The sequence below is a fragment of the Mizuhopecten yessoensis genome, unplaced genomic scaffold (assembly GCF_002113885.1).
Source record: "Mizuhopecten yessoensis strain PY_sf001 unplaced genomic scaffold, ASM211388v2 scaffold3229, whole genome shotgun sequence".
Taxonomy (NCBI): Eukaryota; Metazoa; Mollusca; class Bivalvia; order Pectinida; family Pectinidae; genus Mizuhopecten; species Mizuhopecten yessoensis.
The window spans coordinates 2,673,762-2,697,954 of NW_018404940.1; the positions used below are offsets into that span (position 1 = coordinate 2,673,762).

The following is a 24,193-nucleotide window of genomic DNA, read 5'->3' on the forward strand; positions in this document are numbered from 1 at the left end:
GTAGGAATATAAGTTGAGGTCATAGAAATTTATATTTGTACTCAAACAAATTCCAAAGATTATTAACAGATGTTAAAAGAAAGAATAGGGTAGGGATAGGGTTGAGATATTGCTTTATAATTGTTTTTAAAAAATCATTGAAGTTTTTTAAGGAATAAAAGGTGGAATGCAGTTTAAATTCACGACCAGGCCATGGGGGGAGCAGCAGGAAAGCTATTTTTACATCCAAATCATTGCACAATCAGGATAGTAAAATCATCTTAGTACTAATAAGATAAGTATGTCCTGTGGCCAAAAGATGGGTAGAGCTAATTCAAATAATCATATATACCCCATGGTGGGATATTATAGTGACCACTGGGTCAGCATAGCAAGGTTTAGAGATTCGGTTGACCAAAGGTCAGTTTATAAAGCTGTAAACAGGATGTAATGATCACGATTGAATGGTCAGCAAACATCATATTATTAATATTTAACTTCACACAGATAAAATGAAGATCCTCCTCAAAACATTTGGTCTTTAAAGTTTAGCCTGATCTCTTAACCTGATCTTTTGTAATTATCAGACTTTTCCACTTGAGGCTTATGGAAACCCTCATGATTTTTATCTGATCTTTACGCAGTTTGTTTAAATGATCTAAAACGGTCAGTTTCAGTATGCACAAGATTTATGTAAGTCTGGAGATCCACTTCACCTAGCTAGCTTGTATTAAAATAGATGTATTTACAAGTTTTAGGTAGCGTGTTGGTCACGAAATGTGTTATAGCTCTAACGTATTTATCACTTCTGCAGGTTTTCTGTACACAGATGTTAAGTGGAACGGATTAGGTGGAGGGGTAGGTTGGTTAATTATACTAGAAAGGATAACAGCCTAAGAATTTAAGTAAATAAATATATTCCACTAAAACAGGAAGTGACCGAGGTCAAGTTTCGACTAATTCTCCAGTCTGGACAATAGTGTCTCATTATAATGCACTTTTAATTTCCGTTGGAGATGAAGAAGGCAAGTGTTTGGGTCGAGACCATACATTGTTATAGCCCCCTCAACCACTAATTATATACGGGCCTTTTCACCCCAGGGGATCCTGAATTGTAAATCTGTTGCCAATATACAACTATATTTGTCCCTCTGGTCGTCCATTAAGTGTATAAAGTCAACTTACAGAAACACATAGTGTTGACCTGAATTAAGAATATTTGCCTTGTAAAGAAAAAGCTATACAATTAAAGTCTATATATATATATTCATTTTATTTATCCCAGAGATGCTGAATGCAAAATAGGTTACCAATAGAATCATACATCTTGCCCTCTGGCTGTTGAGTATACAGTATAGTGTGTATAAATACACTTGTTTACAAAGAAACAGTTGTAGTTGAATCTGCTCAAGAGACCATCCCTATTTAGTCATATATAATACCACCTCTCAGAAAGACCACCATTTTCTCATCCCCACAAAGCATTTTGATGTACACTGATGTGCCTTAAGTGTGTTTCTCCATTGGATTCTATGTTAATGTACTTTAAAAACAAAATTTGTGACTTTGTTTTACGTCCAATTTTGATAAAATTTAACAGCCTATTAGAAAATTATCTGTTTTTTCTTCTGGTAGTATTTATTTTATTACCAATGTCTGTGTTATTGAGATATCACCTAAATGTTCATCCCTGCATAAAAATTTATTCTTTAACGTCATTCCCATAGACACAATGTTTAATTTTCCGTAAATATTATTTTTGCCAAGTAATCCATCATGATAAGAATTCTATGAAAGGAATAAGTATGTTGATATTACCAAGTGAAGTGCTAGATTATTATAAATTCTCTAGCTTTGCTCTGAATTTCATCAATTTTTCACAAAAAATGAAGTCAGGAGAACAATTTTTCAAAAGTTAACATGTAGAATCTAATTGGAAAATGATGTAACGTGAAAGACAGCAAACACTAATGGCACTTAACTGTATAATAATAAGTAAGCACTCAGTTTAGCCTTCCCTTGGGTGGCCCTCTTAATGATCTCAATAACACAGTCAAAAACTGCGACTATGCAATTTGGAAAGATTTATCCTACATTACTTAAGGTTTGATAAATTATTTCTGAAAAAACCCCTGATAGAGTTAATATATGAAAACAACAACTGTTCTAGTGTAAATATATGCAACAGGGACAGACAATAATTCCAACCCTGGACCTCATAATCATGGCACTATAGCTTAACCCTTTCACCACTGTAGACCATAATGGACTCATCCAGATCAATGCATGGTAGATTCTACTAAAGTTACATAGGGGTGAAAGGGTTAAATTGAGCTATCTGATTGTCTTTACTGTGACTTCACAATGGTGCCGTGTCTGCTGTTTAAAATCTTATTTCACAATGGGTCAGTTAAAGTGTATAAGTAATGTGCAAAAATGTAATGTGGGTATGTGTAACGGTAATGTGTAATGTTTGTCCCCATGTAACATAGAAGACGTACGATAAATAGAAGACTATGGTAGGGCCAGGCTACTAAAATGATAAAACAGTCGTTCGAGAATACTGTCATAAATATTGTACAAGTACGTTTTATAGGTTATGACACATAAACTTTATATCCTTCATAAAGTTTTACTGTTTTATATATAGAAACATTTTATTTATTTAGATTTCAAAACAGATTTGAGAAATTTCACCTGTGTGACATGTACAAATGTTGACTTCCACATGCGTTGATTCATGATTGTTTATTGATGATATACATGTATATATAAGTTTGTCACTCTGGTAAAACACTTGTTTCTTTTTATGGACTTATGGCTAGCAAGAATTCTCTTTTTCTCTTACCCTGGACAGGTGTATCCACACTTTTACCGGTGTGAAATATCCTTTTCAGGTCACCTGAGCTTTGCTCAAGTGACCTATTCCAATCACTTTCCGTCCATCGTTGTCCGTCGTGCGTAAACTTTTTACATTATCAACTTCTTCTCAAGAACCAGTGGATGGAACTTTTTCAAACTTGGTCAGAATCATCCTTGGTAGATGAGGCCTATACTACAGTCATTTTCTCTGCATGGATAGAAAGATCATCCGAGGCTTTATTTAAATTGTAAATTTCTGGACCCCCGAGCTATCCGTTCTCCCTTGGGGAGGGGGTAAAGTTTACTATAGTGTATATAGGGAAACAACACTTTTGGGTATATTTTGACAATTTTCTGTTGGAAATTATTTTTACTTGGTGAGAATTATCCTTGGAGGAGGAAGTTGGTTTTAAATTGTAAAATTGGGATTCCTACCCCAACCCTAGGGGCCAGGGCGGGGCCCCAACGGGAAAATTAACCAATTTTTCAAAAATCTTTTTCCCCAGACTCAGAGTCCTATACTACAGTCATTTTCTCTGCATGGTCTGCATGGATGGAAAGATCATCAGAGGCTTTATTTAAATTGTAAATTTCAGGACCCCCGAGCTATCCATTCTCCCTTGGGGAGGGGGTAAAGTTTACTATAGTTTATATAGGGAAACAACACTTTTGGGTATATTTTGACAATTTTCTGTTGGAAATTATTTTTACTTGGTCAGAATCATCTTTGGTGGATGACGGTATCACATTGTAAACTTTGAATGGCAAGTGAGCTTATACCGTACTGCAGCGTCTGGCGTCAACTTTTCCCTTTAAAAGCCTTTATCTCCTGAACGACTGATTGGATTTTAACTAAATTTGATATGAAGCATCCTTGGGACCAGGGGCTCAATGCATTTATGAAATAAGGGGGTGGCCCCCTAGGGGGTTTAGTTAGGGGCCAAAAAGGGGGAAATTGAGAAAAAAATAAAAAATCTTCTTCTCCATTTCCAGAAATGCTAAAACCAAATACTACTCATAGTTGTAAAGACCTTTGGGTGGTTTATAAAAATTGTGATTTTCATGTCTCCTAGGGGGCTGAGTTAGGGGCCTAAAAGGGGGGGGGGTTCAAAAATCTTGTTATTTAGTTATAAAAATGCTAGGATCAAATACTACCCATAGCTGTAATGGCATTTGGGTGGTTTATAAAATTTGTGATTTTTATGTCTCCCAGGGCCCACGTTTGCCCCTGAGGAGGGGGTGAAATTTAGTATAGTTTATATAGGAAATAGACAGGACAGGCCATATCTTCCATTGTTTTGAAAATAATTTGTTCATATTTGAGAGAAATACTTGATAGGGGAGGAGGGTCTGCTGGTATACATTTTGTGAGCCTGCCCCCCTAGGGGGCTGAGTTAGGGGCTAAAAAGGGGGGGGGGGGAATTTGGGAAAATTTTAAAATCTTCTTCTTTAGTTATAAAAACGCTAGGATCAAATACTACCCATAGCTGTAAAGGCATATGGGTGGTTTATACAATTTGTGATTTTCATGTCTCCCAGGGCCCCCTTTGCTCCTGAGTAGGGGGTAAAATTTAGTATAGTTTATATAGGAAATAGACATGACGGGCCATATCTTCCATAGTTTTGAAAATAATTTGTACATATTTGACAGAAATACTTGTTAGGGGAGGAAGGTCTGCTGGTATAATGTTTGTGACCCTGACCCCCTAGAGGGCTGGGTTTGGGGTGAAAAAGGAGGCAAATTTCAAAAATCTTCTTCTGCAGTTCCAGAAATGCTAGTATCAAATATTACTCATAGTTGTAAAGGTCTTCGAATAGTTTATATACTTTGTGATTTTCATGTGCCCCAGGTCCCTCGTTTGCCTTTGGGGAGGGGGTAACATTTGGTATTGTTTATATAGTAAATAAATATAATGGGCAAGATCTTCCATATTTGATTTTATAAGGAAATCCAATAATTGCGCACCACAGGAAGTTTTAGAACTATTGTGAATTAATGAGGATGTTATTAAAAAAAGAAGAAACGATCGTCCCATAGAATAGGGTCTTCAGGCGCCTGTGGACCATTAAGGATGGCCTCCCCTGTGTGCGAGATGCATGCATGTTGTGAGTGAGTGTGTGTTTTGGGGGGCTGCAGTATATTTGTGTCCCAAATTCAGTCAACTCTTACGATCATGCAATGGGGGCAGCAGGTACAATTCTAACGCCCTACCTGCAGGGTATGATAGAATAAAGTCCAATTTCTCACACTGGTACAAACTGCACAACTTCGCATATCTACATGTAGTCTTATGATCAATAGACATAATCCAAAAATATTGAAATCTTCATCAGTTACTGAGCTTTCACTTTATATCTTTAACATTTGTTATTGAGCATTAAGGAGCAAAATTTAAAAGATAATTCGACAAATGAACAGCCATCACATACTTTTTATCTCCAACCCAACTAATGTGCTAGTAATAGTATATATAACAACCTTAATTCTTTATGAATTATAAAGTCTCCATAGTAACGCTTCCAAGTTCTTACCCTACATGTGACATGATGATGTCTGAAGTGGTTACAAATTGGCATGACAGAGCAAATGTAAATATTGTGCCATGATTGCTTAAATAACCAGGTGAGCGATACAGGCCCCCTGGGCCTCTTGTTTGACATATTTTTCAGATGCGTGTTTGCTAATAAACTTGATCATAATTTGTTTTATATTACAAAAACCTGTTATACCAGATCAAAACGAGACTTGAACGTGATTGAAACCTCAGAAGAGTATATCCTTAAAACCTGCCTGAAATTAAATATCGCCTACTCGGTAACAGAACAGATAACAGATTTGTAAATGCCCAAAACTGTAGTCTCACAACAAATTCAACTATTTTTTTTGAAAAAGCCCTTATAGTCCACTTCATCATGTATATGCCAATTTTAGTGCTGATTTTTTTTTTTTAATTTTGATACATGTTATATTACAGGGGTTATTCATTGTATAAAAATATCACCCAGGGCCATCGTACGCTACTGTACACTGCTACCTTATGCATCTCTTTCTTTTTCCCAAAATTTAATTAAAACCTTTTAAATGTCTAGAAGATGACACAATAACCAAAACGATGTATCCGTTTCCTTTCTCACTATAATAGTGACCGTGTAATATGAATTCTCCTGACGGGTGAATTTTTACCAATTCTGCTCTCAAACTACCAACAAAGGGAGGTAATCTGAAAAATGAAAACCTGAATAGGTTTGTAGTTTTCATGGATAAAATTTCATTTTTGGTTATATATGATGCTTTAAGATCATGTGCATGTGAAAAATAAAATAGTACAGTGATACTATCATGTTTCTGTCTTGTTTGATGATGTCATAGTTACTTTGATGTCATCATAACTATGACGTCATCAATGGGCATCTATGACATCATCAAGGCTCACTGATATCAAAACGAATACCAGGAAACTCATCACAACAACAAACAAGCAACAGACACACTTCCTGTAACCGATGAACAGCACAAAAATGTCAGATATTCTGAAACATCAGACAAATGACACCATAGCAACCATTGTTTACTTTCTTCGACTAGATTTGACAGTGACCCCAGACATTGTTCATTTATCATATTTCACTAGAAACAAAATTGTTTTCTTCAGCTGTAATTATGGAAATATAATTTATTGACATTATTGACTTTGCTAATATAATCTGTATGCTGAATCAAGTGGAAAAAAACATATAAAATAGTGTAATTAGAATGAGAACAGATATTTTACCCATTTTCAATAAATACAACTTCATGTATTAGTTACCATGGATACCATGTGCTGAACTGAGTGAAATAGACTGTAATCTAATCTGAATGCATCAGGAGATAGCCTGTGAATTATTTGTTGTTTGGTATCAACTTTACAAATTACACTATTGACACATATGTGATGAATTGTGAAGTGCCTGTGAAAAGAGCGAGTTACCCCCATTCATACATCCTACAGGTGACCTATATATTGACCTATATATGTAGCTTTTTAAAAGTTTTTGTGTAGTTTTAAGCAATAATGAATGAAAGTGAAGCTGAATCAAGCATAAAAAGGCATTTTTTCAGAAAAAATAAATTTCTATGTGTATAAGGTAGTAGTGTACAGTCAAAAAACGCCAAAATATGCAAAAACTCATAATTTTTAACCAAAAAAATTCTGTCCAAAGAACGAAATGACGGACCCACTTCCGTTCGGGGTGTGTGCGCATAATTCATTCTTGCATGCTTCCACTCAATCTGATTAAAATCATATCCTACGTTCTCTACGTATCACGTGATACGTAGAGAATGTAGGATATGATTTTAATCAGATTGGCTTCCGCTATATAGTTTCGTTATCATAGAAAGTAGAGTCTCTGACACTCACCTGTGGGTTACATAAAGTCTTTTGATACTCTTCTCCAAATAATCATCATCCATACTTTAAATAATTGCTGAAAACAAAATGTTTATATCCGGTGCATTCTTCGAGTGTTGTGGTGGTGAAATTCGTGAACTGGGTTTGAGCATTTTAGCAACTCGGATTGAGGTCTGAGGTATTATAATAGATATTGATGCTCAACGTGTTACTGAAGCAATTAAATTTAAAGTGGTGAGCAGCTTTAATGTCACACTGACATTATTCTAGTTTTTTGAATTTTGATACATGTTATATTACAGGGGTTATTCATTGTATAAAAAAAAAATCACCCATGGCCATTGTACGCTACTGTACACTGCTACCTGGAGGTATAATGTTTAAGGGAGATAACTCCAACACAGACTGGAAGTATAATATGTAAGGGAGAAAAGACTGGAGGTAGTAGTGTACAGTAGCGTACAATGGCCATGGGTGATATTGTTATACAATGAATAACCCCTGTAATAAATATGTATATATATGTAGGTGTGTTGTGAAGGTTGAATTCACTATCCATGTTTATGTGAGACATGCCCTTTATATTTAGGGTCAAGCCATTTCTACTGTACACTGCTACCGGAGGTATAATGTGTAAGGGAGATAACTCCAACACAAACTGAAGGTATAATGTGTAAGGGAGATAACTCCAACTCAAACTGAAGGTATAATGTGTAAAGGAGATAACTCTAACACAAACTGGAGGTATAATATGTAAGGGAGATAACTCCAACACAAACTGATGGTATAATGTGTAAGGGAGATAACTCCAACACAAACTGGAGGTATAATGTGTATGATGTCATTCGAATAAAATAAATATAACAAATATTAAACAATATAGATAGTATATTTTACATTTGCAAAATGAAGAGTAAATGAAAAATATTGATATATTCTCCCATGTGAACGAAATGTAAAGAAGTTATATATATAAGGAAATTACCCTGGGTACTCTATATTAGTGTTCCTGATTTTTCAGCTAAACAGAACAACCCGCGCCCTACAATCCGTATCTACACTGACCATAGAGACAACTCCACAGAAGATATGGGGTCTGATCTTTGGGGTAGGGAGGCAGCTGACGTCATCCTGTCGCCGGAGCAAACCTTTACAATTGAGTGTCGGGGCGTCTACAACGTGACCATGAGATTAACAAGGAGTTTCCATATATTGGTAAGCACACCAGAAACCAGGGCTCATATTCATGAACTGTTCCCATTGCTCAAGCATGGATGATGTGCTCAAACCAACTTTCTTGTAACTCACTTTAAATCATGTTTGTCAAACGATCATAAAGTCAGATGAAAACATTCAAAACAGTATTCAGCTTTAAATCTCTTCATTTTTTTTTCCAAATAATTGACACAGTAAGATTTTTATTGTTAATTTATAACTGGAACCAGAAATTAGGCTTGAGCACTAAAACCATGCACGAGCATGAGAATGGTTTCATGATTACAGGCCCTGGCCTTGTCAAGGCTTGATATCAGAAAAATTCTAGAAACATTTTAACACTAATATTCTTAAATTTCCAATATTCCTTTCATATTTTCTGACTTTGATTTCCTGCATTTCATCCAATTCAGGTAACTGGTCCTCACTTTCTAGCATAAATTCATCTATATTTTACTATTTCAGCTACCTAATGAGGAAATATAGCATTTCAAGAATAAACAATATTCTAAAACTTAAGATTTTTTTTAGATTTCTTGGGCTGAAAGAAATACTGTTTTCATAATTATTGACCATTAAGCCCAGGCAGGCCAGTGGATATGTCCTGAGTTTGAACCATGGATTTTTGTTTGTGTTTTTTTCTTTTCTTTTTTCTTTATGTCAAATATTCAGATTTCGAACAACTTTAATTCTGTAGAGTGCATCACTCATTGTGTTTTATATTGAATACTTCCATAAAAATAAAATGAAAAAAAAAAACTCATGTTGGTACTAGTGGTTATAATATATTTTACCTTGATTATACTTTTTACCTTAAAATTGACTTCTGTCTGTTGCCATTACAGAACTCGCCTTACACAGGTCTAAATATTGAAGAGCATCGATTATTACAAAGTGTCAACAACTCGGCAGCCAACTTTACTGTGAGCAATATAACTTACCTCTATACAGGAGAATACACTTGTTTATATGTCGACGAATTCAGAGACGATCTGTTTAGCAGTATTTATGTCTATGTATTTGGTAAGTATACGTGCATTATATATCTAATATAGTTTTAAATTTAAAAAAAAAAGGTATTTGTATGCCCCAGTGTGTTTCATACTTAAATAAGATATGATGACCCACTTTGTACAAATATATTGCCATTCATTCATTTGTATACCAAAATTTGTCAGCAGCATAAGTTTGTTGCTGTTGCACTTAATTAACCACCATTTTGCTAAAATGCATTTTTAAAAAGAGGAGTGTCAAAATAAGGTCTTATCAACAGAAGTAGTGGAGATTGAATTTTTGAGGTCAACCGTCAGAGTTTAAAGGTCATACCTGCTATGAATATTGTTTCACTCCCACTTTTGTCAGTCATAATTATAAGCTTTGTGATGCAGGAGATAATTGGGTAAAATTTGATGAATATTTTTATGATTCGTGATCATTTTTATGTTGACGTTTTTAGTACAATGTTCACCTCAACCAAAAGGTCAAGGTGACACATTTTTGACCCACTTTGTATGTTCTAGCTTATAGTATCCCCTTCCTCTGGCCAATGGTCAAAGTCACTTTAAGATCCAAGTAAAAAGTGAATTTTATTTGTTTAATACATAACGCTGTTTTAACCTTTTAAGGAGTTGAAAGGTCATGATCATGGTCATTGGTTTTCCATATTGCACACAGGCTAAACGTTTACTGATAAGTGAATGGAATAAAATTTGAGAAAAAGAAAGTTTGTAGTACCATTTGTGGTACAAATTTCCTTAAGGATCCCTGTCCCACTGCACTGTCGTTTTTCCTATGTAGAGAAACCTCCCCTTAAGGATTCCTGTCCCACTGCACTGTCGTTTTTCCAATGTAGAGAAACCTCCCCTTAGATTTCATTTGGATATAACTGTAGCACATGCAGGCTCATAAACTTCAAATGTCCAGGTAGCTCAGTTGGCTTCAGCAATGGTATAACAATCTGAAGTCAAGAGTTCGAATCTAGGTCTAGCCCCGCAGAACATTTTGTACTCAGAATACGTTTGTTGGATATATATCGTTTGTTACAACTCCATCATGTTTTAATAAAAGTACCACAAGGTTTTCTTTTCTTTCAAAAACGATTTATAAGAATTGTAGTCATGCCGGAAAAAATGAAAGTTTTGAATGCATAGTTTCATTTTCTGGCAGTGGTTCGGGGAACCTTAAGTTGACAAACATTTCTGTTAATGATTTCAGATCCTGACCATTTACTCACACCTTTAAAAATGGAAAACAACAGATTTGTCAGTTTGGCAATTTATCACTATCAGAAGACATACATTCCGTGCAGAGTTACGCACCCTGAAATCCAGGTGGATCTGTATAAATTGTACCCCGACGAACTTATTGAGACCGGAGATGCAAACGCTGTTTACTATGATCCACAAAAAGGTTTTGTCTTGGATTATCCGAATGCTTACTTCATTGGAATGTTTGCCTGTCGATCCAACTACAGTAACTACACAGATACGAAACAAATATATCTCAACTACCTTGGTAAGTCTACACGAAAAAACAACTGTCTCAGCCGTAATGTTATCATTTCCAGCTTTCTGAGTTGAAGCAGAAAACATGTACCAGAACTGATGAATGCATACTTCATTTGATGTAGCCTTCTGAGATCAGGGCTGGTAATCGTGAAACCGTTTTCACACTCAAGTATGGATTCTGTGCTTAAGCCTTAATTAGTTCCTGTAACTTGAATTTTTGTGACACATTTTAACTTCAGTGTAAACAGTGAAAACAGTATTTGCCTTTAAACCTCACCAAAACTCTTGTGAATCATTTTGACAGAATGTGAATTTTTACTAATTGAACACTTGAACAAGAAATTGGGCTTGAGCACAGAATCTGAATATTGAACAGTTTCATAAATACGGGCCCAGATATAAGCTTGTGTCAAAATAATAACATACACGCAAATGAAATCGAAGAAATTACGTTAGTTCTTTGAAATGAACTTTAAATGCATTCATCTCCTGGTTTATTTTTATCTATATACGTTTTATGTTGTACCTGCCTAAAACCAGTAAATATATAGCATTGATGATACGACAAACCATAGATATAATTCAAAGGAAATTAACTCACTCACCCCTGATATTTTCATAAAGAACTATTCCAACCTTTGAATTGGAGGAATTCAAATGAGTCTGCACGGGTTAATGAGTTAAATCTCAGTTTTAAATTTATGGTCAGTGAGAGTTATTGCTCTTATCATGTGCTTTTATATTCGCTGCATGAAAATTTACATTTACTGCCCAAGATATCTATATTGAAAACTATAGCCCTGAGTGATGAATTCAACATATTGTTAGATGTTTTTTTAATGTGATAAATATATAAGGAAGCAATTTACCTAACTATTTTGTTTTTAAATAAGAATGTATAGAACTTGTTATAATTGATACAGGGAGAAGTCGGTCAGCTCCGACACCCGTACTCATTGGATCAGACAAAGACTATATCCTGGAGAAGGGTTCCAATTTTACACTTCAATGTGAGGTCAAGGTCGATCCAGGCTACGTCATTTTCATGAAATGGATTTATACGTCAAAGGAGGTAGGTGACAACACCAGGAAACTGACATCGACAAAATAAAACTAATGTTTCTGAATTGATATTGAAAGTATTAAATTGACGTGTCTGAACACTCTGTCGATAGGCAAAACATCCCGAGTCAATGACATATGAAATTTACAATTTTGTCACATTGTTATACACTGTAAACAATGTAAATCGCTCACTCAGTCATAGCTTGACAAATGGACCAGTCAGTCTCAAAACTTTACGACACATTTATTACATAACTGTTTGTTTATTAAGCACAACTTCGGTAATATTTTTTTTGTCTGATATACTGGATCCCTGTCTTTAAAATCTTTTAAATTGATGAAAAAACTGCATTTCAATTTTTTATCTTTTGTTTACAAAATGTTTTCACCTTGTAACAATAATTCTTTCTTGTGGTATGTTTATTAATGCCATAGATCGTGGCTCTCAAAATTTCTTTTTCAGAAAGAGAATGATTAGCAACATTTGTAGCAGAAATGTTTCTGTCTTACTGACAATTTCTTTTTTACTAAACCAATTTAGATTAGCTGTAACCTTTCTGATTTTTATACATGACAACTTTAATTAGGTTTATTCACAAAAAAAATGATTTTGAAACACAACTTAGTGTTTTCTTTATAAGTTAGTGTTGATCAGAGCATGTTAATACTAGCCAATACCAACTGCCTTCTATACCAAACTCCCTCTTTATTGTACTTCCATCCTACCCCCCTTAAGTTTGTCTTCCATCAATAAAAGACAACATCCTGTGGCTGTTCCTTACTTATTTTCAAAATAGTTTGACCAACAATATGCTTGTACGTACCCGGTCATGACTTCTGAAATCCAATTAATATATTCCCTTCTGTCTGTGTCATTACACGGCAGCCATATTGTTTTGTGTCCCTGTGTTGTCTTGTCATGTTTCGCCATCACATGGCGGTCAAGGTCGACCAAGGTCAAATGAACCATAGACTCTGTCATTATGGATAATCTGCTTTGACTTAGTTTAACTCTTGATAATGGGTATATCTTTTAAATTGTAATGTCCAATTTATATTTAAATTCGTGTATCTAACATTTCTACCACTCTTAAGGCTACACTTATTCCCCTTATACTTATAGGAACTGTTTCTGATGCTTTGCAGAAGGAACAAGTTAACTTGGTTTCGTAGGAGTTTCAGAGAAAATTATTCTTCTCTATATATATGAGATATCTCGAGTCAAAAAAATCCTAGGCCTATTTAAAAATGTATGCCTATTTATTTTGCTGAAATTTCAAAGAACTTTCTACCCCAAGTAGTAAAAGAAAAAGTGTATTATTTCATTTATCATCATAATACACATTTCGCTTTGAAATGGTTCAATCAAGAAAAAAATAACTTTGTCAAGAGCAACTTTCACAGAATCTGATTTTTAAGAAATTTTTCTACAAGAAAAGAAAGTCCTGGCAAAATGTTTTCACCTTGTCACAATAATTCTTTCTTTTGGTATGTTAATTAATGCCATAGAAATCTGCCACGTTAAATTTTTAAAGGTCCTCTACCAGAAATTCATAAGAGATGTGCCGTATGATGTAAGATGTAGGAATTCGTGTCTGCCATGAGCTAAATATGGGAAGCTCCTGTGATGCATGTTTGTTGAAGTTCAGTAACCCTGTGTTTACTTCGTAGATGTTTGTATAAACCACTCTTGTTTGTGTAGACCTTGGAGGATATTGATCTCTCCACTGACTTTGTCTCCCCTGATTTGTCAGCCGTCAATAACGACACAGAGGTACGTAAAAATAACCTGCGCATGCAGTAAGTAATTGGTAATCTATTTGGTTTCTGGGTTTTAAAAATTGAAAAAATTAACAGCATGAAGATTTAACTTTTATTAAAAATATTTTTACTTTTTTTTAGTGATTGTTTATTATTTAAAAATTAATTTAAATAATTATTTTTTATTTTAATTTATTGTTCTGATAAATTTTTAAATATTTGCTTTAGATGCTAGATTTTTGTTGCTATATTAGAACATAAAATCAGTTGAAACACTAATAAACATTAAGAATGCTTCTAACATTAAAATATATCAATTTTTTGTTGCAATCAAATTCCTCTACCAAGACTTTGATTCCATCAATACGGTGGTATCTGACTTTAAGCTAGTCCTAGGTAATATCAGAATAAGAAACCAAGTTTGATGAAAAAAGGAAAAATATAAAGAGATTGCTTGATAGAATTTGGTTTTATTTTATTAGAAAGCTTTGAGTGCTTCTGTCCAGAGTTAACTAGATAGTTGAGGTTTATTTTAAATGATCCTTAATTGATTAAAACTATTACCACTGGGGCTGTGCACATGAGATATAGGTTCATGTTAATATAAGGGCAATACAGAATTAATTACATTGTATATGTATGGAAAGGGAAATTGGATATTGACCTATTTAATGGTCCTTTCAAATGTCTAGGAGACCAATTGCAAGATGACCCTTTTCCTTTCAAACATCTAGGTGATCAAGACATTAATTTTGAAAATGGCTGATGTATTCTGGTAGATCTGAGTGCAGACTTCAGGCGAATTGGTGATACTGTTACAGAGTTTGCATGGGTTTTTCTGGCAAGGTGTGTGAGGTTGATTCTCAGAACCGTGAATGTGTTTGAAATGTGTTGATGCAAACCAAATTTTGTAAGATTTGCAATTTATGGAAATTATTTATGTGATTACTTGAAAATTATATAACACCAATGCAATTTAGCAGATGAATGAAAGCAAATTGTGGATATAGTTTAAGCTGCAATGCATTCTGCAGATACATTATCTGCAAAGAACATTTGTATAGAAAATTGTAAAATTGTGTAGAATTTGGCAGAGAAATGCTGTATGGTAGGAGGGTGGGGTATTTATTTTGCTATCCAACCATTATGTCCCTTTCTTTATATAAATAATAAAAATACTGGCCGCCCCTATACTTACAAATCCTGTATCTCATGTGTCCAGCTCATGACTAATACATATAATATGATATACCCGGTAATGTCAAATACTCTGTTGATATTTTAAACTTTCAGCCCCATGATCAGTTTCAAATCAAAATGATACCAGTACATAAATTAGCATACAGTATATAGGAATCAAATATCAACATCTGGTGCCCTCTAGTGACTCCGACATGAACTAGTTACAGGAATGATCAATTGATTTTCTTTGTACACAGTTGTGAATCTTGAAGAAAAGGATCTACAACACTGGCAATACGTGTGTATAGATTTGACAGTTATAAATGAATTTCATCAAAAATAAAATTTACAAAAATAAAATTAAAAAATCGCACTGTTATTACTGATTGTAGTAATATAATCTACTAGAGTGCATGTATGTTGTTTATTTGTTGTGATGCTAATACAAACAAACAAAAGTGGAAAAGACATGCCCCCACCCCTACCCCTGCAACCCAGCAGTCCCTTCCTCAGGAATGACACATTCTTACATATATTGACCATGATTTCCTTTGTAGACGGGTGTTGCTGTTGAAATTGCAGCCCCAGCACCGGTAAGCATGCATCACGCATGTAGCCTGGTTGTATTGCCTACGGAGCTATTATCTCCACTCCAGGAATCTTTTTTCACCTGCATGCATGCAACACTGATTATATACTACATTGCACAATTTTACATTTCATATGAATGTATTTTATTTCATCCTTTTTTCCCCCATGATTGAAAGATTCAGTTTTGGCAGCGTAAAAACAATAAAAGTATCTTTAAGGTTTTAGTTATTATTAATATTTTGTTTCAGCTTTTTAGGTCACCTGAGCTTTAGCTCAAGTGACCTATTGCTATCCGTTTTCGTCCGTCGTCGTCCGTCGTCCGTCGTCCGTCGTCCGTCGTCCGTTAACATTTTACATTTCAAACTTAAAGTCAAGTTCTGCTGGGCCGATTGAACTGAAAGTTGATAGGAATGATCGCCTCATGGTCCTGACAAAGTGTTGTTATTTTTCGGGTCGATCAGAAATCCAATATGGCCGCCACGGCCGCCATTTTGAAAACCTATTTCAAACTTAAAGTCAAGTTCTGCTGGACCGATTGAACTGAAAGTTGGTAGGAATGATCGCCTCATGGTCCTGACAAAGTGTTGTTATTTTTCGGGTCGATCAGAAATCCAATATGGCCGCCACGGCCGCCATTTTGAAAACCTATTTCAAACTTAAAGTCAAGTTCTGCTGGACCGATTGAACTGAAAGTTGGTAGGAATGATCGCCTCATGGTCCTGACAAAGTGTTGTTATTTTTCGGGTCGATCAGAAATCCAATATGGCCGCCACGGCCGCCATTTTGAAAACCTATTTCAAACTTAAAGTCAAGTTCTGCTGGACCGATTGAACTGAAAGTTGGTAGGAATGATCGCCTCATGGTCCTGACAAAGTGTTGTTATTTTTCGGGTCGATCAGAAATCCAATATGGCCGCCACGGCCGCCATTTTGAAAACCTATTTCAAACTTAAAGTCAAGTTCTGCTGGACCGATTGAACTGAAAGTTGGTAGGAATGATCGCCTCATGGTCCTGACAAAGTGTTGTTATTTTTCGGGTCGATCAGAAATCCAATATGGCCGCCACGGCCACCATTTTGAAAACCTATTTCAAACTTAAAGTCAAGTTCTGCTGGACCGATTGAACTGAAAGTTGGTAGGAATGATCGCCTCATGGTCCTGACAAAGTGTTGTTATTTTTTGGGTCGATCAGAAATCCAATATGGCCACCACGGCCGCCATTTTGAAAACCTATTTCAAACTTAAAGTCAAGTTCTGCTGGACCGATTGAACTTAAAGTTTGTAGGAATGATCGACTCATGGTCCTGACAAAGTGTTGTTATTTTTCAGGTCAATCATAAATCCAATATGGCCGCCACGGCCACCATTTTGAAAACATATTTCAAACTTAAAGTCAAGTTCTGCTAGGCCGATTGAACTGAAACTTTGTAGGAATGATTGACTCATGGTCCTGACAAAGTGTTGTTATTTTTCAGGTCGATCAGAAATCCAATATGGCCACCACAGCTGCCATTTTGGTAAACTATTTCAAACTTAAAGTAAAGATCTACTTGGCCGATTGAACTGAAACTTTGTAGGAATGATCGAATCATGGTCCTGACAAAGTGTTGTTATTTTTCGGGTCAATCAGAAATACAATTTGGCTGCCATGGCCGCTATTTTGCTACTAAGTTCTAATAGGCCGATCTCACTTAAAATTGGTCTAGGAATGATCAGCTCATGGTCCTGACAAAGTTAAGTTAACATTATACTATTTTTTACTCAAATTGGTACATATTTCAACAACAAAAATAAATACTATAGACTCAGGTGACCGTTAAGGCCCATGGGCCTCTTGTTGCTTCAGATTTCTGTATTCCTGCTGTCTTGGCATATGATGTAGTTTTTTTGTTTTTGCTGTTTATTTGGACTTTGCTGTTATCTTACTGCTTTTTTGAAAAAAAATTACAACTTTCAGCCAATAATATTATAATAAATTAATCTTTGGATCAGCGTCAATCACTGGAACATTGTATGAGAATCTCAAGTCTCTGGCAGCAGTGATTTTCAGGCCCAAGAGGACCAGGGGTCGACACTTGATGTCGTATCAAACAGGTTTTTTCTTCTTCTATCATAATCCTAAATGCCCTGCCTGAGGTCAGAGGATTGTAATAAAAAAAATTCTTAAGGATCCCCAAACCACTTTCAAAAAACTATTAAATTTTGGAAACTTTTTTCATTATTACCGCTATAGCTTTGATAAATCATAGTGAAAAGAAATCATACCTTGCAGGACTTTTATGAAAAATAATGAACATGAACTAAACAATATATAATTAACAACAGTTTCTGAGTGTAAAACTTGGGCGGGGCTAGACCAGGATTTGAACCCTAGACTTCAGATAAACATACTGTCACTCTAACTGATTGAGCTGTCTGGTCAGGGGAAGTAAAACATACTGTCACTCTAACTGATTGAGCTGCCTGGTCAGGGGAAGTACTACTGTTATATCCAAGTGGAAATTAACCCTTTCATCACTGTAGACCATATTAGACTCTTCCAGATGAATGTATGGTAGAGTCTACTCAAGTTACCTAGGGGTGAAAGAGTTAAGGAGAGGTTACTGTATATTGGAAAACCAGAGTGCAGTGGGACAGGGATCCTTAAAAGAAGCGTGTTTTATCTCCTACAAATAGTTTCTCACTGTTTACAAAAAACTAGTAAACATATTTTAACACCCCCCCCCCCCCCCCCAAAAAAAATAGTAAAAGATTCCTGTGGATGGGATTAACAAATAGTCATTGTACATATATATTTATTAATGTATTATAAAAATAGATTGTAAAACTAAATTTTGCTTTTAATAAATGTTTGTAAAAATTAGTTTTTTTCTAATTTTGCTGAAAACAAGATCTTCACATGAATCATTGTAAGCCAAAGCATTGAAACTTGATGCAAATATTTTGTTTAAATATTCCAGGGTCATTATGTATTTGTAAAGGCTGTATGGATACATATTTCCATCTCCTTACCTAGAGAGTTCTGCTGCATGAAAGATGTCAAATATCTGTTTCTAATAGTAATTTAGACTTGGCTATAATTAATTGATGTCAATTAGTTCAAAAAAGTTGTGCCTATGAGAAAAACTCAAGCTTTTCTGAATATCACATGTGTTATTTGAAAAAATAAATAAATAAATGAAATGAGTAGGGAGAGATAATACTAACATACATTTTATGTCTAAGATGACATCAGATTCCTAATAGGATATGTATTTCCATTACTGTAAATAAAAATTATTAACAGTGACTGGACATATTGCTTATGAAAGCCATATGCTTTTGGTTTTGCATGAGTGTGTGGTTAACTGTGGAATTTTAATTTTGTTGTTTTTGCATGATTTACAAATAATTGAAAAAAAAATGTGACAGAAAAAGAAGAAAAATACTGTAAGAAACTCTTAAGAAATTTCTCAGTACTTCGATCTACATTTAGTTTCATACCTTGTGTAAGCTTTCTTCTTGTAATGTGTGCACTACGCCGTAACGCCACTTAGTTGAGTTGTCCTTAACAGCACCTTTGACAGAGGTATCGGTTGATACTGAAATGTAGCATTACTGCAGTAATACATTACTGTTTGTGTAAAATTATCTCATGTTACACATTATTTTTGAAAAGTGCTTGAAATAAGCTCTTACAGAATACACAAATGGAGGATGTCCTTACTTCAATGTAAAAAAAATATATTTTTTCTTTTAGTATCTTTATTTTCTTTAATACAACCAATTTTAATTTTGATTGGGGTTTTTTTCTCAATATTTTGTTAGATTGTTAAAAGCATTTTGAATTTTCCGAGTTTCTAACAATATATCATAACATTGTATAATGCATTTTGATTTTTTCTTTCGATATACAGTAAAATCTGTCTAGACGAACCCTGTCTGATTTGGACACTTGTTTATTGTGGCTTTAATATTAAATTCTGGTATTTATTTTCCTAAGTTATAATTTGTCTACCATATTTAATCCATACCCTGTCTTCTCTTTTTAAGCCTGACTGTATAAATCTGTCAAATATTTCAGTACAAACCAGGCTTTATATAAATTGGTCAAAATAATTGGTATTTTCCAGACTCTGTATAATTAAATCAGCCAAATATATCAGTCCCAGTCATGTCCGGTTTAGACAGGTTTCACTGTAATGTATAACGTATGTCTACACTAGTAATTCTAGAACACACCGATGGAATGGATTTGGAATGTAAATTGCCATAATTAACTTTTACCGATGTTCAGTGAATAACCTTACTAGTATGTTTTTCATTCTGAATTTTTAATCTGTATGTATTCTAGCAAATATAATAATTCTTAAAGCATGTTCTGTTGTATTTGAAAATGTATTTTTTATAATATAAGATATTTTTGATATGAACATATGTCTATGCACTTACTGTAAATATATCTTTTAAATCATAAATCTATCAATGAAAAGAGAAAAATCTTTGATATTTGAACAAGGATGATAAAATAAGGGAGATAACTATATTAAGGATGGCAATGCTGAGAACGATACTTCTTTGGGATTGTGACTCAGATTATCACCAATAGGAAATAAAATAAAAGTAAAATTATTTGAGTTTGAACATTATTTCCAATAAAAACAAAATGTGAAGATAGAAATTGTACAAGAATAGACAATTGTGTATCGAGGTTAATATTCTAACATCAAAAGGTGATTCATGACTCGGGCTAAACTCTCATGATAAGGAATGTTTAGCAGATACTTTTAACACTTAAATATCTTTTATTGCAGACCCTTCCAAATGTATTCATACATTTATCAATCTTTCGTAATATTAAAGATTGTGTATTATTTTGAATTAATCATTTATCACAAAGCATATATATATACATTCATTGTATATCAATATTATTCCACCATATCAAAGTTGTTTGAATACACAATTTCATATAATGATTTTTATATACATATATTATTTTCAGGGTTTAAATTTATTTCATGTGACTGAGAGTGAAATAATTTAATCTATACAACGCTCTTTCAACCATGAGATAATTCCGCAAATACATGAACTATACCAGGAAGTTTTAAATTTTTATTTATAACCCAGGCGATGAAATCTTACATTTATAAAGCCTTAAGTTCAACACTGTGTTGATTTTAACTTTTACAAATAAATGTGAAAACAAATCTGCATGAATCGTGTCCTAAATGAATATACAGAAATTATCTGCAAATATTTAAAAAGAATTTTTGCAAACAGAACATATATGTAATTTAAAAATTGATTCAATTGAATTATAAATTACGATTTTTCTTTATTCGTGAATATAAATATCTATATAATGACTTTCCAAGAGTATTTAGAGCTACCGGTACATTTATCTGTCATCAGTTTACACTGTTGAGTACTGTACCACTCAAGATTTAAAAAAAAAATGTCACTGAACACTATCAAAGAATTACAGACCAAATCATATCCCATATACTATTCCCATAGATCATAGTGTTATTAATTCAACAGGCCATATTATTGGACATTCCCATAGACTATACAATTAGCCATATTTTAGAGATCATAGCATTAGCCAATGCCCATAGAACATAGTTTTAGCAATTTCCCTTTGAAAATAATGTTAGCCATCTTTATCTTTTTATCAAAGACCTAAGGTGGTTAGCCATTTTCCATTATACCATTTACATGTATCATCTGAATAATACCACTAAGCAAAAATACATAACTCACTGTCTCAAACAGATATAACGGCTTCACTGTTCTGGCAAGTGTAATTTTCCATTAAATCCATGTTAAAATGTTAGTTTAAATTTCAGTTTGTCTTGAAAACTTCCACTCATAAGTAAATAAGTAAGATTGTTTTTTCTGTGCACCATCTATTCCGTCTTTGCGTATTGCAGAGTGTTATCTGCTCTTGAGAGCAGGTATTGATTGTTATGTCATTTGTCTGTGAGAGTAATGTCATCAATTTTTGAGAAAATGACTTTATTTTCTCACACAAACCAATGACGTAACAATCAATACCTGCTCTCAAAGGAAGATAACTCTGCAATACGCAAAGACGGAATAAACTTTTGTCTGTTTTCACATTTATAAGCCCAGCAACACTTATTAGGCTTTTTAAAGCATCTTTGTCTATTTTTGAATTAGTACTTGATTCCCCGTGTTAAAAATTGTATCGGTGTATCTGCTGATACTTTGATATAAGATATATATGTATTGATTTAGTGTTTTCACTATTGAAATTCTTAGAACGATGCCATTAATCCTTTGACCCCTGAAGTTAAATTTAGACTCCTCCAAGACCATGAATTGGACAGTTTACTGTGAAAATCCAGGGGTGAATATATTAATATTTATATATCTAAATTTATTTCTAAAGTCTCACTCAAATTTTTATTTCAATGAATTTTGTTTCCTGATAGGTTTCGGATCGAGTGAGATACACAGCACCGACAGTCAAACATATGAGTGATATTTATAACTATGACATCATCAGGACGTTGCTGATTGTGCGTAACGTACAACTAAAAGACGAAGGAGTATACACCTGTCAAATTACGACACACGACAAACAGCAAAAGACTGCCTCCAAAGATATCTACATCAGAGGTACCGAAGGGCCATATTGTTACCCCTCTAAAAATTACATCTATCAACCCTCCCACATTAGGAGGGAGACCCCCCTCAAAATTTACCAATCTCCCTCGAAACTCATCCAAGTCCAAACACAAACAAAATCAAAATCTACTTCCTGTGGTAAAATGATCTCCTAGTTAGTGCAGGGCGTGTGTCATGATCATAACAGGTGAGTCTGAACCAAATGGACAATTATTTTGATACATAAAATGGGAAAGATTAAATTGAGCAAAGCAGTTTCTGTCGTGTTTCATGCACTTTCTAACTCAATGGAAATGCAGAATGAGGGAGATAAAATATTTCATTCCTTTGTCTTGATTTCATGGATTTAATGGAAGATATTTTGATAGATGAAAAATACATTGCAAGGAATGCATACCCTTTCGGAGGACTGTGTTTCATCTCCGTTTATTTTTTTTAGTTTTACGATATTGATCCCTTGTTTTGGTGTCTCCTGAATTCTTATTGAGAATTTAATTGTAAATCTAACATGTTCTGATCATTGTAGAACCATACTGCCATGTACATGTATTGGGAGAGAAGCACGTTATAGAAGTAGATGAGTTCGAGAAATACATACGACTGGCCTTCGCCATCAACTGTCACCCAGACGACTTCACGGTCAAATGGTACAAGGAAGACTTTCTGCTGCCTTCGAATGTCGAGTAAGTCGGTCTAAGGGAGGTGACTCTGTAAACTCCAAAGCTTACCAGCTGTCATGAAATGTTGTTCAGCATCGCGTCAAACATTTTCGCGATTTGTCCAGAATTATTCTACATTTTATGTGTGTTTACCCTTAATTGTTCTAATTTCCTGTCACTGAATATTATTATGACATCTTGCAATTCATTCCAAGGGGAAAAAATGAAAATAATGTCAGAAAAGTACCGGTCAGGTCTCTTTCAGGTTGAACAATTGAACAATTATTGACTTGCATGAAATGCATCAAACATAGAGTGAATCAGGAAAAATCAGAAATAATTATGGCAAGATGCTGTATATAAACCTCAAACTGTGATGAAACATCACTGATGTGGATTTAGAATTTTGAATTTAAGACAGAAACCAATTTCATCACAGGATTTTGATTGATTCAGTGAATATTATAATTGTTGTTATTGAAATATCCCGACCCCTAAAGAAGCCCCCTAGGATCCACTTCAAAATTCCATACTACCTAGAAATATAATAATAAGTTCAGGAGGCAAGATAGTATAGTGGTAGGACGCCAGACTCGTGACCAAATGGTTGCGGGTTCAAGTCATGTCACGGTCTATGTACAAGATACTTTACTCTGCTTGTTTCAGTCTACTCAGCTGTAAATGAGTACGTGGTTGGACAATGCTTGAATTGTTGAATGCTAGCTGTGAGCGCCTAAATGGCAGCTCTGGCTGTATGCTCCCCAGGGAGTTGAGAAAGATATTGGCTGGTTGCAAAGGCCCTATAACCAGGGATATTAATTTTTGAACTGATTTGAGACGACCTAGGACCTAGGGTGTGATAAAGCGGTATATAATAACCTCGAATTATGATAATGATTATTTTTCTATCTGTGTTGCTAGTTGATGAAGACTACATTTAATGTTTTTGCTTGTTTTCAGAACGGTTGAGGATGCCACCCAGTACATCATAACAAACGTGTCAAAAAGTGATGCCGGAGTTTACAAGGTCATCGTCGAGAACAGTTATCTGTCAGAATCAGCAAAGGTCGAGCTGGTCGTAGCATGTAAGTGAAATGCACGATAACTATCCCAGGGCGCTCTAGTTTGGAGGACAAGGCAACATGGAGGCTGGCATTAACTCACGATTGTACTCTATATACAAGTCCTGTTTACTTGTGTTTACTTTTTTGACAAACTATGCCTGTTGGTTTTGTTCGTGAATATTTGAATTTGTGATAGAGATGACGCTATTCATTTTATTATTGATATTACTTTTTGTACTTCAGACAAGAATAAAAGTAAATGCTGTTAATTTTTTG

General features: G+C 34.5%; 1 protein-coding gene across 4 annotated transcripts in view; it reads left to right on the plus strand.

Annotated features, from left to right (window-relative positions):
• Positions 1-24,193, plus strand: part of LOC110447179 (vascular endothelial growth factor receptor 1-like) — a 53,574-nt gene that overhangs the window by 8,503 nt on the left and 20,878 nt on the right. The window contains exons 2-10 of one of the 4 annotated variants that reach the window (XM_021492701.1): positions 8,257-8,450; positions 9,296-9,473; positions 10,665-10,964; positions 11,881-12,029; positions 13,725-13,796; positions 15,523-15,558; positions 21,999-22,185; positions 22,721-22,877; positions 23,814-23,938. In XM_021492701.1, the coding sequence (XP_021348376.1) occupies positions 8,257-8,450; positions 9,296-9,473; positions 10,665-10,964; positions 11,881-12,029; positions 13,725-13,796; positions 15,523-15,558; positions 21,999-22,185; positions 22,721-22,877; positions 23,814-23,938 (1,398 nt within the window). Of the gene's footprint in view, positions 1-8,256; positions 8,451-9,295; positions 9,474-10,664; positions 10,965-11,880; positions 12,030-13,724; positions 13,797-14,261; positions 14,630-15,522; positions 15,559-21,998; positions 22,186-22,720; positions 22,878-23,813; positions 23,939-24,193 lie in introns of those variants that run through there. The other 3 variants (XM_021492702.1, XM_021492703.1, XM_021492704.1) reach the window with 3 other exon arrangements.